The 16627-nt window shown below is 34.3% G+C and overlaps 2 protein-coding genes across 3 annotated transcripts; one reads left to right on the top strand and one right to left on the bottom strand.

Annotated features, from left to right (window-relative positions):
• Positions 1-1353: 1353 nt before the first annotated feature.
• Positions 1354-6384, bottom strand: LOC127962955 (DNA polymerase beta). The gene is made up of 14 exons (XM_052562574.1): positions 6183-6384; positions 5713-5770; positions 5552-5618; positions 5366-5440; positions 5185-5243; positions 5056-5105; positions 4933-4984; positions 4109-4163; positions 3956-4028; positions 3798-3868; positions 3623-3709; positions 3478-3545; positions 2174-2313; positions 1354-1936 (listed from the first exon to the last, which is right to left on the bottom strand). The coding sequence occupies exons 1-14, from the start codon at positions 6241-6243 to the stop codon at positions 1842-1844; spliced, it is 1011 nt and encodes a 336-aa protein (XP_052418534.1). The 5' UTR covers positions 6244-6384; the 3' UTR covers positions 1354-1841.
• A 2210-nt stretch (positions 6385-8594) lies between these two features.
• LOC127963499 (voltage-dependent anion-selective channel protein 2) lies at positions 8595-16550 on the top strand. Of its 2 annotated transcripts, XM_052563436.1 has the most exons (10): positions 8595-8733; positions 10679-10751; positions 10997-11068; positions 11305-11354; positions 12416-12568; positions 12654-12706; positions 13576-13803; positions 14406-14556; positions 14641-14698; positions 15969-16550. In XM_052563436.1, exons 2-10 carry the CDS (start codon positions 10682-10684, stop codon positions 16058-16060), a joined length of 927 nt encoding a protein of 308 aa, XP_052419396.1. In that variant the 5' UTR covers positions 8595-8733; positions 10679-10681; the 3' UTR covers positions 16061-16550. The 2 variants fall into 2 exon arrangements, with proteins under 2 accessions (XP_052419396.1, XP_052419397.1); XM_052563437.1 differs by lacking the exon at positions 10679-10751 and having other exon boundaries at positions 8647-8733.
• Positions 16551-16627: the final 77 nt, after the last annotated feature.

The raw sequence follows: 16627 nt of genomic DNA, 5'->3' as shown, positions 1-16627 counted from the left end.
TGAAGAGCATCCCGCTGCATCTCATCACTCATATCTGCTTTTCTTATATTAATTGATGTTTTCGCCATGGTGAATCTGCAGTCACAAACACAGATTTTATATAAATGAACAAGTATGAAATTAATTAAATCTCCAAATCTGGAGATTACCACTTTTTTAGTTTTGTAATGATCTAACAACGGAAATAACCTCAGATATTACTCAGCACTGAGAATAACCTGCTGCCAATGACCAGGAAATGTTGGCCAAAATGCAGCAAACAAACTTTACCAAGTTGTTTTGTAACGAATCGTATTGTAAAAAAAGCGCTATACAAATAAACTTGAATTGAAAAAAGTAGTCAAACAGGAAATCAGTATTTAGTTTTTGAGCCTTTTCTGCTCATTGAGGTTGTATTCATCTGGTAAAAAATAATAAATCAGTAACAGTAATATTATTTACAGTCCTGTTCCTTATGTACATACTATGTACTTATTATAATAATTACAATAACTATGTAATAACTAGGTACTACCCCTGAACCTACCCCTAAACCTAACCCTACCCCATGTAGTTACCTTGTGTTACCAGAACTTTCTTAGATAAATACACTGTAAGTACACTATAAGTACATGTAAGTACACGTACTTTAAAATAAAGTGCAACCAAATATTATTTCAATTTAAAATAACTGTTTTCTATTTGAATACAGAGTAAAATGTATTTGATTGCTGTGTTAATTTCTGATTATGTTGAAAACCCAATATTTTTATAGATTTAATTTTTTTATGATTCTTTGATGAATTGAAAGTTCAAAAGAACAGCAATTATTTGCAATAAAAATATTTTGTAACATCAAAAATGTCTTTCCTGTTACTTTCAGTAAATTAAATGTACCCCTATTGAATAAAATAATTCAATTCACACGTGTGTATGTGTATGTGTGTGTGTGTATATATATATATATATATATATATATATATATATATATATATATATATATGTAAACTTTCATATTGTCTGACCTTATTCAGTCTCTGAACAGAATGATGAAGTGATTATTCACTCAGTGTCTGTAAATGTGTAAAGGTGACCGCCTGTTCTTACCTATACATCACAAACCAACCTCCTTCCACCCTCTCACTTGACAACATTTCTGCATACATGAAACTAAAACCATTTTTGTGGTTTGTAGGACAAGCAGGACTAGATTTCTGAACCCTCACATCAACACCTGGTGAATGAGAAGATCTCATACACACAGAATGAGTCACTGAAAATATGCTGTCTGTGTGAATACAGTGCAGTTCCAGGGAATCTGTGATTTTAATCATCTCAGACACGAAGCACATTTTGTGTTTGAGTTTTGATTGATTCAGTGTTTGTTTAATCTTTCGTCACAAAATAGAAAGAAATGATTTAACAATGTAATTCCTTCAAACACATTAATCCAATGGACATTAACTTGGGGGGGGGGGGTAAAAACAAAACAAAAAAACCCCTGAAAATACAAATTGTTTTAAAGCTTCAAGCATCTTCACAAAAATGTCATGGCTTTTAAAGTAACAGTGTTTCATAACATAATCGTAACATAATCATAAACATCACCATCCATTACATTTTTTCATCTTACTTACTTCCTCACAAACATGTAACATCTATTGTCACACTGCGTGCCTGTGACATCATTTCTCACTTATGCATGGATACTATTATTACAATTATTAAAAAAGCACCAACAGCTACATTATGTAGCTGCTTTAAAACTTTAAACACAAACACATCTCTCCCTAAATGTCTCTTCTACTATTAGAATGCACTAATATGAGCTAAATGAGCATCAGTTTGAGGTTGAATTGTTTTCACTCGCTGCGCTCCTTTGGTTCTCTGTATTTCCACTGGATGTAGTCGAAGATGTCCTTCTCACTGTCCACCAGCAGAGGCTCTCCGGCTACACCTGGACCAGACACAGTAATCACACATGAAACTAGACTTTAGCAAGGACAGAAAGTACATTTTCCGGTTGTGGCTAGAGGGGATACAGCTAAACTGGAAGCGAACAATAAATTACACCTACCCCTACCCTAAACACACCCCTAAAATAATGCAAAAACAGTTATTACTGAAAATTACGCTGACAAACACAGATGTCCAGCACTTCTTCTGTGCTGTGATGTATAACCGTGAGTCTCACCAGTGACACCGAGTGGACGGATGGTGTATTCGTTGAGCGTGAAGCCCTTCTCCAGCGCATGAGTCCTCATGTTCTTGTTAAATATGTCACTGCCGGTGAAGTACAGCACACCGCAGTAATACTGATCCTTCGGGATGAGCCTGGAGATCCAGAGAGAGAGAAATACATGAGCAATATGCTGGAAATACCACTAATGTGGTCCTGGAGCACAAAACCGCTCATATGGTTAAATTTGTCAAAACTGAGATTTATACATCATCTGAAAGATGAATAAATACACTTTCTATTGATGTATGGTTTATTAGGAGGACATTATTTGGCAGAGATGAACTATTTGAAAATCTGGAATCTGAGGGTGCAACAAAAACTAAATATTGAGAAAATCATCTTTAAAGTTGTTCAAATGAAGTTCTTAGCAATGCATATTACTAATCAAAAAATAAGTTTTAATATATTAACTGTAGGAATTTTACAAAATATATGAATGGAACATGATCTTTATTTAATATCCTAATGATTTTTGGCATAAAATACATCTATTTAGTAGTGATTATTAGGCTGCTGTCACTTTAAGACCGAATGAATATAATATACTGACACATATCCAGTTTTCACACACCTGTTTAAGTTCACTTAAGCCATTACCGACTGTTTTATGTGAGATACTCCACACAGTGGATATTTTGACTGCTGTGTGTGTATTTGACAATTCAGGTGCAGTTAATTGATAACGAATTGTGATTAGATGGTAATTTTGTACAATGACGGACTGGGTTACCTCTGATAAAGCTGTTTTTGTGTGACAGAGCATGACTGCTACTCGCTCTGATCACCAAGAAATATGGAAATACAGGATAAAACATGTCGAGAAACTAAAAATAGAGCTGAGATATGGGACTGTCATGGGAAAAAACTGTATGCATAATAACCGATTTAATAAAAAAAATATCAAAATAGTCACATCAGAATATCCCTAATCTGTTTAGAAGATAAAACAGGGTTATTATTGTTTACTAAAACCACTAAAAAAGTGTTATTTGAAATACCCATGTTAAATAAAATAATAGTTCAAACTTATTTTATTTGCCAACTTTTCTCATTTATGTTTAGTTTAAATTGAAGTATTAAAATATCCAAACAAACTGATGAAACCTATATAAAAATATAAAAACTAAAAATTATATATAAAAAAACTATATACAAAATTAAAATAAAATATAAAAACTAAAACTAATTTAAAGTTTTCATAAAACCTATAATAGTATATCAACGATGATCACTAGAAAAGAAATAATCAGTTGAACCTGATGTCAATACGGCGGTGAAAACACTCTTCTTCATCTTCCTCTTCTTTCTGCAGCTGACACACACCCTGAGGAAAAACATGCCTTATTTATTACTCGTTACTACATTTATTATTATTTGACAGTCACACGGACAGAGACCCACCATAAACTTAGTGTCTCCTTTAGAAAGCGTGTCGGTAATGAAGCCGACGGACTCCAGATGATCCACGACGGCATGAAGGAGTTTGGGCTGTAGGACAGGAATCACAGAAGGAGTTATGAGAGGAAAAAAAACATGCATGCATTAAATCATCCAGCCTTTAAAACTGAACATCCACCTGTTTCTCAGACTGAGAGGTGAAGTCCGGATGGGTCAGGAGTATATCAATATCACCACTCGACTCTGCTCCTGAACATTAACACATGCAATCACAGCACGGTTAGATCATACGAGTGATAACTGACGTCAAATATCTGGATCAGAAGGATCGATAACCTCGTCTGTAGCTGCCGCAGATGGTGCCGATGTACTCGGGGTCCACCACATCCAGCTCCTTCAGTATCAGAGCCTGCAAACATCAGGAAAACACAGTGAGACTTCACAAATCTGTAGAATTCATTCATTAAGATCTCTGAACGAAACTCCAACCTCCATCTTCTGCATTTCTGCACGAGGGATTCTCTTCTCAAACTCTTCAAAGTACCTTTAATAGAGGAAGACAGGAGCATAAAAATGAACAACATCATCTATAAAGAGCAGAATGCATTCTTTAGAAATACATATAATTCACAAATCAAATAGATGTCCAATAGACCAGTTTTTTTTTTTTTTTTTTACTGAGAGTGCTAATGCATGGAAAATGTTTAGAGAAAAACATAAAAATAAACCAAAAAATAAATAAAAATTATATATGTATATATATATATATATATATATATATATATATATATATATATATATATATATATATATATATATATATATATATATATATATGTATTTTTTTTAGTTTAATAAATACTAAATAAATAATTAAACTGCAATCAATTTCAAATTTATTTTTAAAACGACTAAAATATATTAAATAAATAAAAAATTAATTGAAATAAATAATTAACAAATATTTAAATATTAGATAATATATAAACAGAATTTTTTTTAACAATAGAACCGCTAAAAATACAAGCTAAACATGTTTTAAATATTATTTTACACATATTTATAAAACTTTAATTTAACAGAATCATATAGCAGAACCCAGCTGAAACATATTTATAATATTAATGTTTTAATACATTAAAATATATATCTGCCTTTTAAATTTAATTATGGAGGTCCCTCACAGGAGGATAATCATATTTGGGGACCTGTAAAATCTAAAAGATTGCTCTAGATTAAATATTAATAATGAAATGATCATAACTGTTGCCGTAAAACAATTCACTAATTCATCTGTTCGAATCCAGACTTACTTTAACCCGATCTGCTGATGATGGTTGAGTTTGTGCTCGATCTTCTTCAGATCTAAAACATCAGGTCAAAATTAAAACACATGCATGTGACAACAAATAATAAATAATAATAACTGTACACACCTTCTAAGTTCCTGACACCTTCATCATAAAACTTCCTGGCTGCAGCAGGACTAAAAAACAAGAGAATGGATGTGAAATGAGTTTCACAACACTATTGTTATTGTTGTCTTGAAATCAAGAGCGTCGTACCCGATCCCAGTCACTCGGGTTAAGAAGTTGATGGAGGAGCTTGTGTCGTCATTGCGAATCTACAGACCACAAACATGTCCCAATCTAGTTTCTCATATGCATGTGCATAAGTTAATCCTTTCATTTGCTTGTCAAAGGTAAAATCAGATATAAAGCATGCATTTCTAACACACTCAAAGACCTTTTCCAGCTTGCGCAGTTTTCCTGTTGTTAAAAACTCGTCGATTTTCTCCGCTATCTTTGCACCAACTCCATCCTGAGAGGAAAAAGTCATTCTTTATTAATAAAGTAGTACTTAAATAAATCAACAAGCAAGTATTACTCACATTTAAGGACATGAATACGAGTAAAAGCTAAAAATCTGTACCAGTTTCTTTGCTTCTGCCCCACTTTTGATCTTCTGGGGGTATTTGGCGATCACAGACGCTGCTTTTCTGCACAGAAAACACCAGAGAGTGTATAAACATGAGTACGTAAATCTAGTTATGATATTATATCTTGTATTATTAAACATTAGATAAGGCTTACCTGTAAGCATTGTATTTATGGATTGCTCTGTTGACATTTCTTTCATAATTTGCCAATTCTGAAACGAGAAAGACCATTAAGACTAATAGTTTACATATGCTTAGCTGAAAAATATTACTATAAAATGCTGCCAAACAAGCTGGGCTGCAAAACATTTACAAATAAATACAAATATTTAGTAGGAAATAATTGTTAAATATTAATGATTTGTTTATAAATTAAAACTGCGAACTTTTATTTTGTAGACGGAGAACTAATATTGAAACTGTACTCTGAAAGCATGCATTAAAACTGCTCATCGTTGCTGTATAATTTCCAATCGTGTGTAGAGATAGCTCTAATATCCCACTATAGTGAAGTTTCTTGTTTGAAACAGATGTTTTGATTGCAAAAGCGATCTATTTCTATTCATTCGGCGTTTAAAGGTCCGGTTAGCTTAGCCGCATGCTAACGTCATCAGCAAAACTCACCGATGAGAAAATCTGTGATTCCTTCGTTCAGAGTTTCCTGCGGCGCTTTTCTTTTACTCATAGTTGGGAGTTATTTAAAATATGTGTGGATAAATGGGTTTATTTGTACTTTCTGTCATTCGAGACCACTGCCCAAAGCTACAGGACAAAGCCTTAGCATTAGCACTGTAGCCACGCAATACGGCGGGGGCGGGGCTTGAAGACCACGCCTACTACGCTTCCGCCGACCAATGAGAGGCATCTATTTAATATTTATATTTACGAACACGCCCCGTCACTGATAAATAAGCCGCTACAAAAAGTACGTTTGGAGTTTTATGAATGTTTTGTTGATATATATGACACCAGTTGATTAAATGACAACAAATGACAAAACTGTTTTTACTTTTATGTATCGTAATAAAGCAGTAGCATTCAGCTAGTAGGTGTGATGCGGATATTTTGGGGTACTTTATAGAATTTAACTGACATGATAAAACAAACACTCTTTTTTTCGTTTTTGTGGTTGATGTAGATCTGATCAAAGCAGAACAGCCGTGTAAGATGTAAAAGCACCACTTCTTAGTACTGCAACTACACATCAAAACTATTAAATATAAAGGTTTGCTAATATCTCAATGACAGCATTATGATCAGCACCTTGTTATAGTAGGCTAGATACTCAACAGTTGTTACTACATGGCAGCAGAAATACTTTTGATTACAAAATCTAGAATTAAATATTCCATCATTTACAGACGGTTCTGAACTTTTAAACAAATCCAAAAAATCCTATATGGAAACCAATTTCAGCTACAAAAGAGAAAATGACATAACATTTCACAATTAGGAAATAAAAGGTCATAATAATGAGATAAAGTCAAAATGTTCACATACTAAGCCATAATGGTGAGACAAAAGTAATTTATGAAATAAATAAATAATTATGAGATTAAGTCAGAATCATTACACACTCATTGTGAAAAAAAAAAACTTTTGACAAACAGTCAAAATTTTAACAAAAATGTCAACTTCTTTGTCATGATTTAAACATTTCTAACATAATTATGATTTAGCATGTAATCATGTTGACGTTTTCTCATAATATTTGACTTTTCATCTCATAATTATGACTTTTTTAGTCATAATTATGGCTGTTGAATCTAATAATGATCTAACCAAAGCATACGATTAGCAAAAATTAAATGTATGATTTCTGCCACTAATATGTGTCATATTTAGTCACAAATCTCTTTATAGTGTGAAGCGTTCAAATGCAGTGAACTCAGGAAATGAAAAAGCACCTGCTCCTATAACTAATAAACAGATAAATATAAAAGAAACATCTTGATATGAGTATGTTTTCTCAAGAGTTGACTTTATCCCTTGAGATGTTTCTGATGGCCTCCTCGAGAGCAAATGCTCATGGTGTTGGTTTTGACGGGGAGAGACAGCAGCTCAGTTTAATCCAAAATGATGCAATGATGCAAAGTATGAATATATGGGGAACACGTGTCTAAAACAGAACTAATCTGAATGTCTGGCTGTCTTTAATTTATGCTTATTTTAATAAACAAAGATTCAAAGTGCATCATTAGAGTAATGAGAGTAATTAATAAAACACAAACAAACTTTAATATTACATATAACACTCAAAAGTCCTTAAGAAAGAAAAAAATATATTATTTTATTCAGAAAGCATGTATTCAATTTAAATACAGAGACATTTGTAATGTTAGAGTTCTATTTGAAATAAATGCTGTTCTTTTCAACATCTTTTCACAGTTTCCACAAAAAAAATATATGATACAGCAAAACAGATTTCAACATTGATAATAATCAGAAATGTTTCTGGAGCGGCAAATCAGTATATTAGAATGATTTCTGAAGATCATGTGACACTGAAAACTGGAGGAATTATGCAGAAAATTCAGCTACGCATCACAGAAATAAATGATCATTTACCATGTATTCACAAAGCAATCAGTTATTTTAAATAATAATAATGTGTCATTTTTGGGGTTAATATAATTGAATATTTTAAAAGTTAAAAGAATTACTACGTTTTATTTATGAGTAAATATAGTTGTATTTTATTATATATATTTATAAGGTCAATATTAATTATTTTACATTCAGATCATAATGCTGTTAATATTCAGAGTTAATGTAATTTACTATAATTTAATATTTCAGAAGTTAATATAATTATTATATTTTATTTGTTTTATAGTATATATCTATATACTTTATATTCAGACCAAATCGCTCTCAATATTCAGCATTAATATAATATAATATAATATAATATAATATAATATAATATAATATAATATAATATAATATAATATAATATAATATAATATAATATAATATAATAAAGGAGAAGGCTGCAGATTGCGCATGCGCGGTTCGCATCCGTTAGAAAAGTCTGCAGATTGCGCGTGCGCGGTGCGCGTCCGTTAGAAAAATCTGCAGATTGCGCGTGCGCGGTGCGCGTCCGTTCCCCTTCAGTCTGTCCTTTCGCGCTGCACAGAAATCCTGTCAGGAACATTGACACACGGCAAACACGGTAAGCCTTTAGAGATTCATCCTCAAAGCATGCTGCACCGAAACATGACTAAATACACCAGAAATACACAAGCGTACAAAGATTCAGCTGCATTTTGCTGAGAGATAATGAGCGCTGCTGTTATGCTGGAGCGGTAACGTTAACGTTAGTTATTCCGACAGTTCACATTCAGGGCCGCAGAGTCGTTATAACGGCATCAAACCGATTGATTATTAAATCACTATCACACACAATTACATTTTATTCAGAAGACCACGCGTTTTGATTCTCATGCTAGTGCGTTATGCGGCTAATCTGTGTTTTGACACACAACATGTCAGTGTTTCATCAAGGACACTGATTCTCTCTCCGTATGCTCGTGTAACTTTGATTTCAACGGGTTGAATGTGAAACTTGATAAGATTAGAGTTTCACTGATCTGCTTGTTACAATGTAACACGGTTTCTGTGATCGTTATATTATTAGCAGAATAACGGACTGCGTCCCGTCTCTGAGGTAACTGTTAACGGCGCGAAATAAACCCATAAACCCGCGCAAATGAAGCTAATAACGTCACTCTAATTGATACTGATAATTGATCTTGAAGGGATCAAACTGACCGTTAGACGCTATCTGGGCGTTGTGCGTGCGTAACGTCACGTCAGCCACACGCGATGCTGTGAGCCTTGAGCGACTTTATTTCTCTCTTTGTGTGGGTCCGTGTTGGGAATGATCCAAAAACATGATAAAATCCGCTAAAACATGATCTGAATGTTCATGTTTGTCCATGTATGTGGTGTTTGTTATATCAGGCGCATATGGAGCTCATTGTGACGTCTGCCATTGTTCTCTGATCTCTCATTGTTTTCCTGTACATTATAAACATGTTATTTTGTTACATTGTTAGGAGTTGGTAACGTTTTTAGCGATTTGTTTCAAATATGTAATATATCAGTAATCAATTGTTGAATTAAACAATTAAGTCACAGTAGCTTACTAAACCATTAGCTAATTAGTTTCTTCTTTGGTTTGAAAAAAAAAAAGCTGAAACTCAAGCAGAACTGAATGTGAAGCCATAACTGAAACTGAAGCAGCTTTATTTAATTTTTTTACATTCATAAAGAGTCATAATGCCATATGCAGTGATGTATAACAGTGTATTATGCATGCATTTGTGATTGGGAGGTTTATTACGGAATTATTGGAAAGGTGATAATATATATATCTTTTTAGATTCTACTAATAAATGGCACCATCTGGTGGGCCTCTAGAGCATAACAACCAAAAAAAGCATAACTTATAGATAACTTAAAATCCACAATATAGTCAGGATGAGGTTGCATTATAAAGGCAGTAAGCTCTTACCACAAATGTTTTGTGATTGTGTGTTCTTCCCACGAGCTCCACTCACTAATGGCCCTCGTGTCTAACACAGACGTTCACTAAAGTGCAGTGATTTGTTCACGATGGATGAGCATCTGGCACCAGACTGAGTCTGTGAGAGCCGTGCTGCAGTAAATGGTGATAAAGAGCAGGTTGATTTTATATAGGCTTTTAAAGCTGGTAATGTAGAGCTGGTCACATGATCTCAATATGGCGATCTAGAATAAAACGTAGCTTTTTTTTAGAAGACCGATAGAGTCCTCATCTCATGCATGCATGCACAATGCATTTCTTAAGAATGAAGCTACATGTGGATGCATGCCGGTGTCAAAGTGTTCAGTGTCTAGGAAAACATGTCCTATTTCGTAACGCCTCACAGTGTCAGTTAAATCTATTTTTAGCTTGTGTGTGTCTGTGGATCGGAGGGAGGCGGATGCGCTCCCATCATCACCTGGGAACGAGGGCAGAGGTTGCCATGGCGACCGCCTCCGTCTGATCTCACACACCTGGTGATGCTCATCGACATCACTGTGTTATACAGGTAGACTGATGGTGTGTGTTTGATTGTGATCTCTGACCCCAGATCATGTCTGAGAAAGGACAGAAGCAGAAAGGAAGCAGTGCGAGCTGCCATCACTGCACGCCAAAGACATGCGGTGAGTGACAGACAGAGAGAAACGGACCAACAACAACCTCACACAGATAGATAGATGGATAGATGGATGGATGGATGGATGGATGGATGGATAGATAGCTGGCTGGCTTTAGCTGCCACTGGACTGTCACAAGGCGTGTGCTGCGGATATTTGTAGACTGTTGTAAACATGCTGCAAATCTTTACATGTACGACCGATGAGCATCAAGCGTCTCTAACATGTCTCCTTGTGTCTTTTTTATCCAGCAAACATGGCCGTCCCTCCTGCGTACGCTGACCTCGGCAAATCTGCCAAAGATATCTTCAGCAAAGGATACGGTGAGTGACTTCACATTACTGTAAAACTGTTACAAACATGATCTATTCAGTGTCATTTCATTTCAAGAGAATCAACACTGACCTTCTGACAGATGGATTATGGGTTCAGGTCAAAGGTTACATGACAGAGAAGAGTTCTAGAAGAAAAAGGCATTTGTTTTTCTTCCCAGAGCCTCACAAAATGAAAGTTATCATGTTAATTCAACATTTATGACAAGCTCTTTCTGTTTTCTCAGGCTTCGGAGCTGTTAAGTTGGACCTGAAGACCAAGTCTCAGAGCGGAGTTGTGAGTTGATCTTTTGCTCTCTGTTTCTTCACCGAGTGCCAACAAGTACCACAATACTTATCAGCCAGTACCATAGTAATATCTGTGTCGTGTGTGTGTGTGTGTGTGTGTGTGTGTGTGTCTGTGTCTCTGTGTGTGTGTCGGTGTCTCATTTGTGTGTCTGTCTGTCTCTGTGTGTGTGTGTGTATGTGTGTCGGTGTCTTGTGTGTGTGTCCATGTGTGTGTGTGTGTCTCATTTTTTGTGTCGTGTGTGTGTGTGTTTGTGATTGATGTTCTCCAGTGCTGCTCTCGTCTGTATCTGGGTCAGAACAGTCCTGTTCCAGACGGTGTTATTTAAGTATTATTAATATACAATTGTAATTTATATTAATATTTAGATTTTTTTTTAATGTATTAAATGTAATAATTTTTTATAATTTCTGTATTTTGTTTTTAGAATAATTTTACGTTACAAATTTTATAACTCCCACTTTAATTTGAAAGTTTAAGTAATTTTGTTGCATGGTTTTGTCATTTTAATGTTTTTATTTCATGTTTAGTTTTATTTATTTTAATACTTAATATTAAACTTAGTGCAAACTGATTCTTTTTATTTTAGATAACTTCTTCATTTCAAGTATAGAATTTCTCCATGATTTTGGTTTTAGTTGAAGGTAATGATAGTACCCCGGTTCAGAATGAATCTGAATGTCTGTATTGTGTATCTCTTTTCTAACTCGTTTCTTTCTGCCTTTCTTGCGTTCTTTATTGGACGTGGATGTCAGATGGTAAGACTGAAATGTTTTACATGAGAATGTGAGTTTTAGCAGTGACATTGAGGTTTCATGTCTGGCGTCGCTGCGTGAGAATGATGTTCCCATAATTCAGCTTAAACCCAAATACACACTGGCCTCAATATAGCTATCTGGTTTATAGGTTATGTTCTGGTTTCAGTGTGTTTTTTTTACCCCTTCTGGATTATATGCAGATGTATTTCATTAAAAATGTTATTCAATTAAATATATATAATTAATTTAATTAATATATACAATTAATCACTCTGTTTCTCTCTCGTTTCTCAGGATTTCACCGCCGGCGGCTCCAGTAACACAGACACCGGAAAAGCGTCTGGAAACCTGGAGACCAAGTACAAGGTGAAGGATCTGGGCTTGACTTTGAACCAGAAGTGGAACACAGATAATGTTCTGACCACTGAAGTGACTCTGGAAGATCAGGTGAGTCCAGGTCACCAATCCTAACCTAATGCAGAAAGTGTTTAAATGGATAAATAATGCACTGTATTGTCTTGTTTCTGTGTAGCTGGCCAAAGGTCTGAAGCTGGGACTGGACACTTCAGTCGTGCCCAACACTGGGTATGTCAACACTTGAACTGGACAAAAGATTCAGTTTTGTTATTGAAATAAAAAAAATCACTTCTTTGCATTTTGAAATGTGATAGTTATGAATTGTCGCCATGTTTTGATATATTGAATATTAAATTAAGATTATGAACATGGATGATATTATTCTTTAATAAAAAAAAAGAATAAAATATATTAATACAAATAAAATAATAAAAATCTTAATAAAACTGAAAAACAATAAAATACATCTTAATGATAAAGTTACTTTTTTCGTTATGAAGTAATATTTTGTTAATCCAGGATTATGTATTTTGAAATGTGACCATTGTGAGTTGTTGCTATGTTTTGCTCTATTGAATATTAAATTATTAGTTTAAATAAAAAGTAATATTTAAATATTAATAGAAATAAAACTATACAATTATTAATAAAGAAATAACATAATGAACATGGATATTATTATTTAATTGAAATTAATATTAAAAAAATAATAAGTAATAAAATGCATTGATGAAAAAAATTATAATCTTACAAATAAATAAAGAAATAATAAAATAAATGTCTTACTAAAAATAAGTAACTATCTTTTAATAAAAGTTTTATTTTGTTGATTTGTATTGTTTTTTTTTAAATGTGACTTGTCACCATGTTTTCTGTATTGAATATTAAATTAGGATAAAATATGAATGATTATTTTTAATTAATTATTTTTTTTTTTACAATAAAAATAAGATATTAATAAAATTTAAAAAACAATATTACTAAAATATAATTAAAGTGTGTGTGTGTGTGTGTATAATATATATGAAAATCAATTTTAAAACATCAATAATTTTTTATTGTCAGTTATTGTCACTTCCTCTCTCTGCTCTCTTCAGGAAGAAGAGCGGGAAGCTGAAGACGGGTTATAAGCGTGATTACATGAATGTGGGCTGTGATATAGCCTTCGATCTGTCCGGACCGACGGTTCACGCCGCAGCCGTTCTGGGTTATGAAGGCTGGCTGGCCGGGTATCAGATGGCCTTCGACGTGGCCAAGTCCAAACTGGCCCAGAACAACTTCGCTTTGGGCTACAAGGCAGGAGACTTCCAGCTACACACCAATGTGTGAGGAAACACTCCGGCAACATTCACACTAATAATACCACTCATATATACATTTAGATTTTCATTTCAGTTCAGTTCTGCTCACCAAACCTGCGTTTATTTGACTCAGAGTACAGTCAAATTCAGAAAGATGTTGTCTATTCAAATCTATTTGAATGCATTTTAAAATGTCATTTATTCCTGTGATTTCAAAGCTGAATTTTTGGCATCAAAACTGCAGTCACATGATCCTACAGAAATCATTCTAATAATCTGATTTGCTGCTCAAAAACATTTATTATAATTATTATGTTGAAATCAGCTGAATTCACCCCCCCCCACCCTCCCCCCAAAAAAAATAAATTGTAGTGACTTAGTGTCAACATTGCTAATAATCAGAAATGTTTCTTGAGCAGTAAATCATCATATTAGAATGATTTCTGAAGATCATGTGACACTGAAGACTGAATACACAGAAATAAATTACATTTCAACCTAAACAATTATTTTTACTGTTGTACTTTGGATCACATAAATGCATGTTTGGTGACTTTAAATAAACAGCTACAGTTCCTTTGACTGTTAGTGTAGTGTTGTGAAGTCGATGGTGTTGTGTGCTGCAGTAATGATGGCACAGAGTTCGGCGGCTCCATCTATCAGAAGGTGAACGGTCAGCTGGAGACGGCGGTGAATCTGGCCTGGACCGCAGGGAGTAACAACACACGCTTTGGCATCGCTGCTAAATACCTGCTAGATAAAGACTCCTCCATCTCTGTGAGCACAGACCATACATCCACATATAACAGCTGACCGCTGTCACTGACTGAGGATGATGAATAACCCTGTGTCTCTCTTCAGGCCAAAGTCAACAACGCTAGTCTGGTCGGAGTGGGATACACACAGAGCCTCCGTCCAGGTGAACAAACACCTTCATCTCATTAAAAATCAGACATGCTTTCTTTAGCGAGAGGAGTTAAAGTTTGCTGGCTTAAAAAAATCTTAATGTTTCAAGATTTCACTCAAAGCAAAATATCATTAACATGTTCTTATTGATAAAAAGCAAGTTGTTAACATGATTTAGCATGTTGCTAGTACAATCTAGCACATAATTGGCATGTTTTAGCACATTGCTAACTTGTAGCAAGCATAATTGAACATGTTTCTAAAATGTTCAGCATGTTTTTACATGTTATCAGTATGTTTTAACATGTTAACTTGTTTAAGCATGTTGTTAACATGTTTTATCATGTTATTAGCAATATTTAACATGTTGGTAACTTGTTTTAACATGTTTCTAGTACATTTTAACATGTTGCTAGTACAACCTAGCACATTGTTTGCATGTAGCACAATGCTAACTTGTTGCAAGCATAATGTAGCATGTTTTAACACGTTTCTGAAATTTTCAGCATGTTTTAACATGTTAACCTGCAAGCATGTTTTAGCATGTTAGCAATATTTAACGTTGATAGCATCTTGGCATGTTGCTTACTATGTTTTAGCATGTTGCTAAACTTTTTTAACATGTCGCTAGCATTATTTAACATGTTTTAACTTTTTTTTTTTTTTTTTTTTTACGTTGGTTACCTGTTTTACCATGTTGCTAGCATGTTTTAATCAATATTTGACATGTTGAAAGCATGTTACTTAGTATGTTTTAGGAATCTGCTAACAATATTGAACACACTGTAGCACGTTTTACCATGTGGCTAGTGAATGTTTTAACATGTTTTTAGCAATATTTTATGTTTTAACTTGTTTTTAGCAATATTTTTTGTTTTAGCATGTTTTAAAATGTTACTAGCAATATTTTGTTTTAACATGTCGATAACCTGGTTTAGCATGTTGCCAGTATGTTTTAGCATATTGTTAGCACAATTTAACATGATAGCATGTTAGTATATTTTAACATGTTGATATTATGTTATATTGCAATATGATTGAAGATGTTGCTAACCTGTTTTAACACATTGCTAGCATACTTTAACGTGTGATACAGCGGTTTTAACCCGCTCAGTGAAAGCTTGTGGGATTTTTAACAGTTTTGATCATCTGGTTCTTGAAGACTGAACAGCCTTTAGGTCTGAGTGGAGTCTGGTGGCTGTAGCTCCATCTCTCTAGAAGGAGATACAGAAGACAATATAAGAAGTACTAGTGAAGCATAATAAATGCAGTATCTTCCGCAGGTGTGAAACTCACTCTGTCCGCTCTGATCGATGCCAAGAACTTCAATGCTGGAGGACATAAGGTGGGCATGGGCTTCGAGCTGGAGGTGTGATGACGCAGACACACACTGATGGGAAGTAAAGAAACACAGGGAGCTGACGGCACCACTTCAGCCCCTGCAGAAACACACGTCTAATCTGGCCTTAAAACCCTTGTAGAACCAATAAGAAACCGGATCAGCAGTCACATGATTCCTGGCCACACCAATCCTCCATCACCAGCTCACTATTCAACAACAGCTTCCTCTTTAATGTTACACACGTGGCACCATATCATTTCTTTACTGGATAAATATTGTGTTTCTGAACCGTCACACATGATCTGATGTGTTCATGGGTTTAATGATCGATGAATGTCAAGCCCCTCACGTTCATCGCCCGATGCATAATATTTTATCACAGGTTTGTTGTCTGTGTTTGTGGGCTGGAGTTTTGTTTTTTGTCTTTATCCCCATAAAAAAGTGATTTATGTTAAAAGTGGAGGACTAGAAAAAGAAACTGATGTTGTGGAACTCAATAAAGTGGAATGTTAACTGAATAAAACCTAGTTTATTTTGGTTTTATTACTCTTAGAAAGCAAACACTACATGTATTTAAAAAAATGCATGTTTAAAGTTAAA

Source organism: Carassius gibelio, chromosome B8, assembly GCF_023724105.1.
Source record: "Carassius gibelio isolate Cgi1373 ecotype wild population from Czech Republic chromosome B8, carGib1.2-hapl.c, whole genome shotgun sequence".
In the NCBI taxonomy this organism is placed as follows: Eukaryota; Metazoa; Chordata; class Actinopteri; order Cypriniformes; family Cyprinidae; genus Carassius; species Carassius gibelio.
The sequence above is the reverse complement of the archived record's forward strand: the minus strand, read 5'-3'. Positions and strand labels throughout refer to the sequence as shown.

What these genes read in the sequence shown, in the direction of transcription:
- LOC127962955 (XM_052562574.1), bottom strand. Translation starts at nt 6,243, where the DNA reads ATGAGTAAAAGAAAAGCGCCGCAGGAAACTCTGAACGAAGGAATCACA. An exon ending in CATAAATACAATGCTTACAG is followed by an intron (nt 5,619 to 5,712) that starts GTAAGCCTTATC and finishes TTTTCTGTGCAG; the next exon opens with AAAAGCAGCGTCTGTGATCG. An exon ending in CTGCGGCAGCTACAGACGAG is followed by an intron (nt 3,869 to 3,955) that starts GTTATCGATCCT and finishes GTTAATGTTCAG; the next exon opens with GAGCAGAGTCGAGTGGTGAT.
- LOC127963499 (XM_052563436.1), top strand. Translation starts at nt 10,682, where the DNA reads ATGTCTGAGAAAGGACAGAAGCAGAAAGGAAGCAGTGCGAGCTGCCAT. An exon ending in TTCCAGCTACACACCAATGT is followed by an intron (nt 13,804 to 14,405) that starts GTGAGGAAACAC and finishes TGTGTGCTGCAG; the next exon opens with TAATGATGGCACAGAGTTCG. An exon ending in ATAAAGACTCCTCCATCTCT is followed by an intron (nt 14,557 to 14,640) that starts GTGAGCACAGAC and finishes GTCTCTCTTCAG; the next exon opens with GCCAAAGTCAACAACGCTAG.